Consider the following 12,957-nt stretch of genomic DNA (forward strand, 5'->3'; position numbering starts at 1 on the left):
AAGCATCGACATTAATAATGCACTAATTCACATGATTCTGGACCGTTAACCACGTTGTTGGTGGCAGTAATCAGTCAAGACTAGAGTCAGAGTAAGCATGAGAACAAGGGTGTCAGCCTAAGAGCAACATTTCCAATTTTATACGCTAATTATATTGCTAGTCTGACCGGACCCAAAACAAATACTACTCTAGCATCCATGGCCAAGAGAAGCTGATTTCATATTTCTGAAAAGCACGTTTAGCATTAAAAAAACATACATGGTTTTACATTTCTATAATTTTTAAGTCATGCACAAATGCACTGACTTTTAGCAGTGTTCATGTTCAAGCTCTAGGACGGGTTTAAAAATGTCAATCGTGCAAGTCAAAAAATTAAGTTTGTCAATTCTGATTCTCATTTTTACTTGCAGACATGTACTGCATAGATATATACATATTAGTGGGTCACGTCATAATAGTCTGTTTGCCATACTTATATGTCATATCAAATGAAAAAATCAAGTCACTTAATCATCAGCCCACTCGTCATACTCGCGATTGTTGGAAACTCGGGGGGATTTAAAAAATTAATGGCAAAATAAACTCAATACCCTGGCAAAACTGTCACTAAGACGGATGTAAGCTTAGCCCATGCTGTACCTACACTGAGTTGCAAATTACATAGTGTATGCATTCAGCCAGGTGATACGTAGTCACGCCGTGAAAAGTAAGAATTATAGTTCTACTTACTCAAGATTGTGTCTGATTGACTACCCTACCCTGACACCTAACCGTCAGACCAATCACAAACAGCTTCTTTGTTGACAGGGTTTATCGACGTATTACATTTTGCCTTGTATAAATGCTTCGACTCAACTTTGAATTTGAATTAGTCAACTTCTTATATCACTGAGAAAGAACGCCAGACAATACAAATAGGCTGAGTTGCAAATAACAATCTTAATAAAAGCAGTGTACGTTTACAAAATTGCTTTTATACAGCAATTACCAAAACTGAAATGTCAAATTTCATTAAGGATGTAATAAAGTATTATTCTATTCTATTCTATTCTATTCTATTCTATTCTATTCTATTCTATTCTATTCTATTCTATTCTATTCTATTCTATTCTATTCTATTCTATTCTATGTGAGATTTGCAGATAAATAACGTTCGAATGAGTACATAGACAAGGCTGGCTCCTGGAAAGATGATTCGTGTTTTTTTTTTGCTATAACTTAGCGAAAATGGGAATTTCTTTAAATTGATGAGTAATTACGTAACGGTGGTGTACGCTCAATCCCACTCCATGTACATCACCGCTTCTTATTTCGCTTCGAGGTCTGCAAATGTCACTGGGAAGCCAGAGAAGAAAATATACGCGATGAAACTCTTAATGACGAGACTGACAGATGTGTTCTGAGAACATTGGAGATAAGTGTTTATCTTTGATGAGCGAGATCACATAAAATAAACTGTTACAGTTAGTCAAGTGCGGATGAGTACATAAACATAAAGACGAATTATTGTAATGTCGGATTTTGATGTGTCTAATACGAGAAAAGGCTGGTTTGCGGACGAGGTTTTCATGGTCACTTGGCTATAATTGGACATCGTGCCAACATTTCTAGTTATTGATGTTGGTAAGATGTCCGTGTCACCAATTTTCATGATTGGGCAGCAAATTAGTGAAAAGTTAGTGAAAATGAAAGGTTTAATAGATCCCAGACTCATAGAGCCCCGTGGAACACTGTATTTTAGATAGTCAGAGTTAGATGAAACTGAATGATTGACTACAACTTGTCGATCACAGTGGTGTTATTTTAACCACACAATAAGAGTCTCTGGTTTGACAGGTGGTATAAGTGTTGTGTGAATTGCTGTGTAAAATCGCGCAGACAAGTCTGATAAAACTAACAAGACGATATGTGATTACCGAAGACTTGGAGAATGTAATTTCATTTTGTACAAAATAACATTTTGAAGATGTGAAAAACAAACATCGCTACTGAATAACAGTAAATAAAGTTGTATTTATTTGAAAAAAATGTAATATTGACAAATATTCATATAAAATAGCACCAACAACACTCATCTGAGAGATGCACACAAGTCTGACATACTGTATTGTTATGACCGCAATACAGAATTTCCGACCCACTGCAATCACTTAAAGGACGGTGATCGTAATTTAAACAAACAATGTATTTTGAGTCCCATATCAATCAGGACGCGGTACAACGACCACCACCCTTTAAATATACAGTCTGTCAACTTTTGGGTGCGAATATATTTTTATAAAAAGTATAAGCTTTATTTTCTATTTCTATTTGACATCTTTATATCTAAATATTATTTATTTGTTTATATGTACTAGCGTTTAATCTACTCGTGTTCCTAGGTCCTGTATTTATACAATATCTCCGTACATAAACTGCACCGGGATAGGAAATGATAAGTTTCTATTGCGATTGGGATAAAACGAACGATGTACAAAAAGACAGACGCTGGTGGCGCACACATCCACCGTTTAATCATGCAAATGTTAAATTCCATGCAAGCGACGTCACATTGTAAACTGTTTAATGGCGGATATGGTGGTTTGTCATCTCTCACGATTTACCTCGCCTGCCAAGAACTTTATCTACGCAGATGATATTTCATGTCGCCCGACGATGCGATAAAATACAGTGTTTATAGGTGTCGTACTTGGCGCGTTTTTGAAATCATTTCGATCTGGCAAATCTCGTTTAAACTCACAGCATGGTTGGTTAGAAAACAACTTGAACAAGATTTGTTGGGGCACCAATAATTTATATGAATGGCGCAACCGTTATAGCTTTGGTGTTTTTTAGCTTTCGTTTTAATGGAACTCTGACTGACTCTTATTCGCTTGAATAATAAACATTTGGATTTACCGTCGGAGGAACAACAACAATGTCACTGCGAGCGGAAAGACAGAGAAAAAAAGGTTGTTGAACGATTTGTTTTATTGAGATCAGGAAGTAGGCCGACGTATGTTGTGGTGATTCGTCCTTTTCTGCAACCACAGTGAATTTATCAGTAATTTTCGAGTTTGTAATCTCGAAACCGGGATCTTTTCGACGATGGACAGTCAAGGTAGGTTTTTTTTTAGTTTGGTGTCAGATCGTGTGAGTGGCATCATATGTTGTTTTTTCAGTCCTCTAACCTGTCCTGTTACAGTAATAATCCGTGTTCCTGTTTACGTTTGGTTTGTGTCTTGTTTGCACTCAGAAAACAATAATACGATGAAAAATACTTTCAATTTCGAAAAATAAAATCTGAATATAGTTACAATAAATTTCCGTTAGCTACTTTTGAGGGCGAATTTACATGTTTCGCGTAAATATTACATCAGAACTCAAAATTGGTGTTAAAATTAGAATATAACTAACTGTATAAAGACAATTTTAAGTAATAAGGGTGGTGTTCTCAGTTCAATCGTGTTAATGTCATTTGTTATGAATTCCATTCATTTTGCTTATATTACCCTTGAAGACTAAACAAGACACATCTAGTTTGAGGTATAAAAATCATCAAAGATGATGTAAGATTGTTCTGTGAGCTACATTTATTGTAACATATTTACAAATGACTGACTTTGGTGCTGTACCTGGGGTACAACTATTACAAATCTGTTCAGTTCAGTGATTAAATAAATATTGACATCATTTAAAATAATTACATTATAATATTAGTTTTGATTTTGAATCATGCTAATATAATGCTCATCAGTTTTATTAATGTTTCTGGTAACGGTGTATGTCAGGTAATTAAAAATGAAAAGAAAAAAAATCATAAATACTATGAAAATTTCAAATTAAAAACAAAAAGCCGCCCACGGTGCATGTGCTTATTTCATCAATAATTGGACCCTAAACGTTTGTCTTGTTCTAATGTGACATTTTTAGCAGCTCTCCGATTACATACCATTCTTTTACTAATTATGCCTGTAGCGATAATTCACTGAATTATGAATACCAGGAAATATCATGTTTGATATTTGTAATACCCCCAAGAATTATTTGACATTTACTTGTCAGCACCAGCACTCTTTTTTTTTTTTTTTTTTTTTTAATAACATACCTGGATAATGTTATTAATTGATTATTATTCTTTTTATTTGGAATCCAATTCTGTCCTGTCACATTGATGCAATCATTTGGACAACGCACAACATTTTTCATTGCCATTTTGGATCGATATCTTTCAGTTAATTATTTTGACAACCAGGAAAAGATGTATTCTAATCATGGGTTTTCCTAGAACTGCAAGAGCCTCATAAAGAGGGAGCACTGCAATTCAGCGACACCACCAAGTGGGGGAGTTAGGCTTCCCCCTACCAGGGTGTGGAGTTTTGGATAACTAAGTTAAAATCTAGCACTCTATGGCTTCCTTGGGCCAAAATTGCTATCAGACAGGTCACAGTTGAAGACTGTAGCCACATGTGATCCCTGGTCAATCAGAATTTATGGTTGCCAGGGGATCTGCTCCCCAGGGTAAGGGGCGCATGACCATAGCATGAGGGTGCTGCGTCCCTGTTCTCTTGTTTAAAAAAAAATCTCTACTAATAAGAAGGATACCGCAAAGTATGCTCTCAGGCTGTATAGGAATGCACCAACCTCTGCAATGTTTCAGTTAATAAAAACGCCACTCTCCTCGTGTATATAATTTGTTGTATTCTCATCATAACCTAATAACAGATTTCAGTGCATGAAATGTAGACAAACTATAATATGTATAGTTATTATCAAAACAAAACTGTTCAATATACAATTGTATGTGTACGTTTGGTCTCTTTTAAGTTGATAGCGAGCAAAACTTCAAAAATGTTAACATGTAATAATTACATGTACATGTATCTATCACCATGGTGTTCATAATTATTCACACATATTGTACCATGTTTTGTTAAACCAACTTTGTGGAATGTCTTTTTAGTTAGTGATACTTTTTTGATAACCTAAGAGGCAATGTCATAAAGGAATCCATGTGAGTCAAATGACTTTAGACACCTTGTTAGCCTTTCTCTGCCCTCTGACCCCATCATTTTGATGAATTACAATTGAACACCAGTGTTGTATGTAGGTCACTGTCACCTCTGTTTGGTACCAATCTGTTAAAAATAGTTTTCTGTTGTGACAAAGTTACACTTCCAGATAAAGAACTCTACCGATATATTATGCGAAATATTTGATGAAATTTGAGATCATTTCCACAAGATTTTCTATTATTCATGATTAAATAATCCAGATCAGATTAGGATCAGTACTTGGCAACAAACCTCATATACATACCTTCAATTTATTTAAAAATTTGGCCAAATAAAATTGTTACATAACCATCACATGTATATATTTATAAAAACAATAACATAAAACTGAACTAATAACATCATAGCTAACAATAAGTCTAAGGCAAACTGTAATGACTGAGTAAAAAACAATAGTGGTGTTCACATGTGCTGAGATTCTATGCTGAGTCTGCCCATGTCAAAACGTGTGTGTTAACATTTGTTACTGAGTTGGCACATGCTGAAAAAACTTAATCTCAGTCTGAACCAAACTGAAATCACACCGTCGACAGTGTCAAAATATGATCTGTTGGAATTGTACCATTTTAATAGAAGCTGCGGCTTCTAATACAGATTTTACAGTAGTAAGATTTTGCTATGTAGCCAGCATGATATAATAATATAGTCTTTGTGCTCCACTTCACTGAGAGAAAACACTTCTCAGATTCCTTTTTTTTCTGGGGTTTTTGGTCGGGTATGTCTTTCTTTTAAATCTTTAATTGATGATAACTTAGATGAAATCTAAGTAGCCCTTCACCATCATTTGAATAATAATGTTACTTTACATACTAGGTTTTTTTTTACCTTTCTTGTTTAGTTCTATTTATTGTTATTGAAAACTTGTCTTTTGTCTGCAAATTGATATTATTGTTTTATCGAAAATTTAGTAATGTTATCTGTCTTGCATGTATCTATAATTTGTGGTAGGTTTATCTATTTGTCAATGTAGTGCTATATTATTGTGTATTGAGTTGTCACTCAGTGTGTGTCCAGGGTGTAAAACAAAGATCCTGCATTGCATTAAATTGTTAGTATACATGTAAATACACTTCTATCACAAATTTGTTTTCAAGACAGCATACATGGTGATTGTTTTCATAAATAAAAACATCTTGTGGGTGTTTGCCAAGTTGGCTGTGTGCACTCATTTCAAGTTACTCAAGGATGTGGTTTACGCTTGATTTATCCATTTTGGAATTTTAAAATGGCAATTGAAAATCACCTGACTGATGACAGCAACTATGAATTTGAAATGATTTGAGTCTTGTCTAATCTGTAATCAAGTCATGCATACAGGGTGGTATGGTATCTCAACAGAAACATATTCACACAAATTATTAACAAAATACATAGGTAATCAGTAATAAATTTATACCAATGTTGGTGATATTATGGATTTATTGTAAATCTGAGTTGCATATTTTCAATTTTTCATTGTAATAGCTTTCATCTATCCAGATATCACATCTACATGTAGCTCCATAAAGATGAAATTAATTAGATGATTCTTTAATATTAAACAGTTTTGTCAACAATCTTATTATTATTTAATTAGAATATTTGGAGTTTAATCAATTAGTTGATTTCAGCTCATCCCCAGCCTATCTGTGGAGGGTATCTCAGGTGATATGTTAACCCAAAAGTGAGTGACCCTTCTAGAAAATTTCTCTGTAAGACATATTATTGATTGTAGTTATCTAAAGTTTGCAGATGGCAATGCTTGGCCTAGTTACATTATTTAGCTTGACAGGAGTTTGGTTACAGGAATATCATATTTTAGTAATTTATTGAATGCAGTATACTCATATTTCCTGTCTTTCATTCTGTGTCTACGTGCGTATAACAATAACTGTTCATGTGTGTGATATACCATGCATTTATAGCTAAAACTTTCTCCAGACAATAGACACTAATAAACGAATGGACTCCTAGATGATAATCTAACAAGACAGACTCACTGAGAACAAAAACTACCCAATATTATCAATATTATATAGCATTCAATTTTACAAAATAACTTGGAAAATTCATTCAAGACATCATGTATAAAAACAAAAAATCAATAAAGTCTTAAAAATCACTTTGGAGAGTAAATACATTAAAATTTATAAAAAAAAAAAATATTTCAAACAAAAAAATTTAAATTGAAAACTAGAGGAAAAATTTAAAATAAACTATAATTGAGTGACATTTTTAAACAAGTTGGACTCTGAGAAAAGAAAATGTACATAATTTATAATTATCAATCACAGTTTGGAAATAGAAAAAGACACACAAAACCTAGACTGTCGACAGTCCCTCTGGCCTTACGTGTGTGTGTGTTTTTTTTTTATTATTAATATTAATCAAACGCCGTAGGCGTTTGCGAAATGCCGAAGGCATTTCAAGCGAGGGCCGTAAGGCCCGAGAGACTGTTATAGCCTGCTGCGCCACCACTCGCCACTGTAGAGAAATTCTCCTGTAGCGTACCATCATGATTGACAGGCAGAGTGATGTCATAAAAATGCTAACCAATCACAAGTCACGCAGTCCCAGGTCAACAGGAAGTAAAAAAAATTGAGCCACCAGACGATGCAATAGTTTATAAACTTCGTTCAGTGCACTGCTTTGAAGATGGCTTGTGACGATGCAGTTTCGCTGGCGTTGAAGAAACTTGGGTATGAAAGTATTCGACCAATCCAGCGACAAGTCATTGATGGCTATTTGCAGAAGAAAGATGTTTTTCTCACAGCGCCGACTGGCAGTGGCAAGTCGCTGACTTATGAAATGGCGCCATTCCTGCTGGACAGTATCGGTGACTTGTAGTTCTGGATAATACTTGGCAGAAAACGATCTATACTCGGCGAGACGATCAAAGTCATGCGTGACATAAAAAAACCCCGCGATTTGACCTTTGCATAACAGTTTAACTCCGCCCATATGCAAATTATTACTACGTCATCGAGATGCATGCATAATTAATAGCAAGGCCAGTCCTGCAGGCTATAACAGTCTCTCGGGCCTTACGGCCCTCGCTTGAAATGCCTTCGACATTTCGCAAACGCCTACGGCGTTTGATTAATATTAATATTAATAAAAAAAACACACACACGTAAGGCCAGAGGGACTGTCGACAGTCTAACAAAACCCAGAACTGAAGTAAGATAGAATATTCCGAAATGTGATTAAAACTGTAATTGAATTTTATCTTTGGTAAATATAATACTGAAAAAAAATTCTTAGTACAATCAAGACTCCAATCTGAAAGACAAAGACAGTAAAAGGCTTACCGGTAACTTTGAAGTATCAGATTGACTAGATGACTACATATAATATGGAGAGAATTTTTAACTACCAGTAATATTATTTATAGACATTCTTTTTTTAAATTTTGTTAAATTCATTTTATAAATTATCACCTTTTGCTGTCACCCAATGTGCTAAATTATTATTAGGAGACAATACTGTATTTGTACTACCGTAAAATATGTATTAGAAGCCGCATCCCTAACAGAAGTTGCACCAATTCTTTTTGAATAATTGAGAACCAAAAATTCATCATTTCTCGTATGTGTAGATGCTCTAATAGAAGCCGCATCCCCTCTGTTGCATTGTACTATTTTAATAGAAGCCACGGTTTCTAATACAGATTTTACAATATGACGGTAGTTGTGTTTGTATACATTTGTATGTGTTTATTGTCAAAATACCTGTAGACAGAGCTGAGCTGTTAATATTACTAATTGTTGGTGTGAACTTTACATTGTTGACTTCTTCTTGCAAACAGCAAATCTGATACTTGTGTATGTACCTTTTCAGATTTGTTCATTTTGTGATGATATCTTATAATTTCTAATTTTGGTGAATATTTTTGACATTTTTGGTAAAAAGAGCTGTTTTCAACTTCTTCTAGAAAACAGTAAGTACTTTTTCAGACTTGTTCATTTTGTAATCTTCAAATCTTGATGAATATTGTGCTATTTCTGATGACTTCTTGAAAACAGCATGCCCCATTGCATTCATATCTTGAGTGAACTTAGTCAGATTTGTTCATTTTGTGACAATACATGTACATTCAATTCTCTAATTTTAGTGAATTTTCTGTCATTAATGTCTCCGATTTTGTAAAGCCTGACAATTTTTCCTCTTAATTAGTTTTGGCAACTAATATGCAGTTCTCAGTGATGTAGTGATTTGCATGATAATAGGCACATTAACATGACAATACATAGAAAAGTGCCACAATCAGGTATACATTGTGTATGTGCTCATTTTGCACTGCTGACTTACAATTGTATGATCACAAAATTGAATTTTCTTTTAGCGTCAGTGACTCTAAATCATCCAAAAAATTGCTTTTGTGGATTTCTCTTTGTCAAGAATTAACATATTAAGAAATATATCTAATGTTTGTCACTGAATGTCAAGTACTGACCTTAAAACTAGTACAGTTAAAATTAAACTTGATCTAAACAAAAATTCAAACTGTTATTATGTTCGTTTTGTTGTTACAGGTGTGACTTCCCATCTTTTAACTGAATTTATAATAAACTTATCAGCAAACAATTACAAAATCCCTGGAAATGTTTGTTGAATATAATAAATAGTTTTTTATTAGGCATCAAGAGGGCTACAGTTTTTAGCTCCGCTGTCGACTTTGTCGAGCGGAGCTTATCATATGAGTGATTGTCCGTCATCGTCTGGCGTCCGTGTCAATGTTTTACTTTTTTGACTTCTTCTTGAAAACTACAAGCCTGAATGCTTTGATACTTGGTGTATATGTACCTTGGGTAGACCTCTCTCAGATTTGTTCATTTCATGATGATATCTTCAATTCTCTAATTTTGGTGAATATTTTTGTCATTTTTGGTAAAAAGTGATATTTTCGACTTCTTGTTAAAAACCAAAACTTCAATTGCTTTGATATTACATATATAGATAGTACATGTAGACCTTTCTCAGATTTGTTCATTTCGTGATGATATCTTCAATTCTCTAATTTTGATGAATATTTTTGTCATTTTTGGTAGAAAGTGATATTTTCGACTTCTTGTTAAAAACTGTAAGTCCGATTGCTTTGATACTATACATATTGTTCATTTTCTAATGATGTCTTCAGTTCTTTAATTGAAATGTGCATTGCTAACAGCGGAGCTATCTCAGCCGATAGGCTGCTTGTTTGTACATGAGATAAGATATAAATTTTGTTTCTAATTTTAAAAAGGTTTGACATTTCTAATTTGATTTTTTTCATCCAGGGGCTACATAAAAAAAGATAAGATATGAACTTTATTGCAACCATAGAAAAAGTTTGACATTTTGAAATGCAGAAATATATTCAAACACAGTACAGTGCAGAAATACATTCAAACACAGTACAGAGCAGAAATACATTCAAACACAGTACAGTGCAGAAATACATTCAAACACAGTACAGTGCAGAAATACATTCAAACACAGTACAGTGCAGAAATACATTCAAACACAGTACCATGCAGAAATACATTCAAACACAGTACCATGCAGAAATACATTCAAACACAGTACAGTGCAGAAATACATTTAAACACAGTACCATGCAGAAATATATTCAAACACAGTACAGTGCAGAAATACATTCAAACACAGTACAGTGCAGAAATACATTCAAACACGGTACAGTGCAGAAATACATTCAAACACAGTACAGTGCAGAAATACATTCAAACACAGTACAGTGCAGAAATACATTCAAACACAGTACAGTGCAGAAATACATTCAAACACAGTACAGTGCAGAAATACATTCAAACACAGTACAGTGCAGAAATACATTCAAACACAGTACAGTGCAGAAATACATTCAAACACAGTACAGTGCAGAAATACATTCAAACACAGTACAGTGCAGAAATACATTCAAACACAGTACAGTGCAGAAATACATTCAAACACAGTACAGTGCAGAAATGCATTCAAACACAGCACAGTGCAGAAATACATTCAAACACAGTACAGTGTAGAAATACATTCACAGTACAGAGCAGAAATACATTCAAACACAGTACAGTGCAGAAATACATTCAAACACAGTACAGTGCAGAAATACATTCAAACACAGTACAGTGCAGAAATACATTCAAACACAGTACCATGCAGAAATACATTCAAACACAGTACAGTGCAGAAATACATTCAAACACAGTACCATGCAGAAATATATTCAAACACAGTACAGTGCAGAAATACATTCAAACACAGTACCATGCAGAAATACATTCAAACACAGTACAGTGCAGAAATACATTCAAACACAGTACAGTGCAGAAATACATTCAAACACAGTACAGTGCAGAAATACATTCAAACACAGTACCATGCAGAAATACATTCAAACACAGTACAGTGCAGAAATACATTCAAACACAGTACCATGCAGAAATATATTCAAACACAGTACAGTGCAGAAATACATTCAAACACAGTACAGTGCAGAAATACATTCAAACACGGTACAGTGCAGAAATACATTCAAACACGGTACAGTGCAGAAATACATTCAAACACAGTACAGTGCAGAAATACATTCAAACACAGTACAGTGCAGAAATACATTCAAACACAGTACAGTGCAGAAATACATTCAAACACAGTACAGTGCAGAAATACATTCAAACACAGTACAGTGTAGAAATACCGGTACATTCAAACACAGTACAGTGCAGAAATACATTCAAACACAGTACAGTGTAGAAATACATTCAAACACAGTACAGAGCAGAAATACATTCACAGTACAGTGCAGAAATACATTCAAACACAGTACAGTGTAGAAATACATTCAAACACAGTACAGTGCAGAAATACATTCAAACACAGTACAGTGCAGAAATACATTCAAACACAGTACAGTGCAGAAATACATTCAAACACAGTACAGTGTAGAAATACATTCACAGTACAGAGCAGAAATACATTCAAGCACAGTACAGTGCAGAAATACATTCAAACACAGTACAGTGCAGAAATACATTCAAACACAGTACAGTGTAGAAATACATTCAAACACAGTACAGAGCAGAAATACATTCAAACACAGTACAGTGCAGAAATACATTCAAACACAGTACAGTGCAGAAATACATTCAAACACAGTACAGTGTAGAAATACATTCAAACACAGTACAGAGCAGAAATACATTCAAACACAGTACAGAGCAGAAATACATTCAAACACAGTACAGTGCAGAAATACATTCAAACACAGTACAGTGTAGAAATACATTCAAACACAGTACAGTGCAGAAATACATTCAAACACAGTACAGTGCAGAAATACATTCAAACACAGTACAGTGCAGAAATACATTCAAACACAGTACAGTGCAGAAATATATTCAAACACAGTACAGTGCAGAAATACATTCAAACACAGTACAGAGCAGAAATACAGACCCGCCAGAAAGTATTTACGCACCACACTACAGGCAGCTACTACCTTCGATATCATACAATAAAATAAACTCAATAACGGTTTGAATAAATATATTTATATATTTAATAAAATATGCGTTTTTACACACAACAAAAATAACAAAATTGTCATTGTCATGCAGGATTGAATAAAAACGGCAGTCTGAACGAAACAGTGAAAAAACGTTCGAATTCTCTATGGAGTATACCGTGTAAACGCAAGCTCATGAATATTCATGAAGACATAGAACGCAGCGATTGTCAATAATGCGTGTGTCCACCTCTTCGCTGGATGACTTCTCTGAGCCGTTTTGGCATGGTACCGACGAATTTCCGACACATGTTCACCTGGAACTGTCCCCAAGCTTCCATTATACTCGCGTATAAATCCTCGATGTTAGCAACTGGTCGGGAATGCACCTCTAAATCGATCAACTCCCAAAGGTTCTC

General features: G+C 34.4%; 1 protein-coding gene across 1 annotated transcript in view; it reads left to right on the top strand.

Moving 5' to 3' along the window:
• The first annotated feature begins 2,546 nt into the window (after positions 1 to 2,546).
• LOC100367081 (rho guanine nucleotide exchange factor 28-like) overlaps positions 2,547 to 12,957 on the top strand; it is a 144,590-nt gene continuing 134,179 nt past the window's right edge. Inside the window, exon 1 of the mRNA XM_085506827.1 lies at positions 2,547 to 3,101. Coding sequence (XP_085362953.1) covers positions 3,089 to 3,101 — 13 coding nt within the window. The 5' untranslated portion in view covers positions 2,547 to 3,088. The remainder of the gene's footprint in view (positions 3,102 to 12,957) is intronic.

The sequence above is a fragment of the Saccoglossus kowalevskii genome, chromosome 13 (assembly GCF_978046115.1).
Source record: "Saccoglossus kowalevskii chromosome 13, keSacKowa6.1, whole genome shotgun sequence".
NCBI classification, from domain to species: domain Eukaryota; kingdom Metazoa; phylum Hemichordata; class Enteropneusta; family Harrimaniidae; genus Saccoglossus; species Saccoglossus kowalevskii.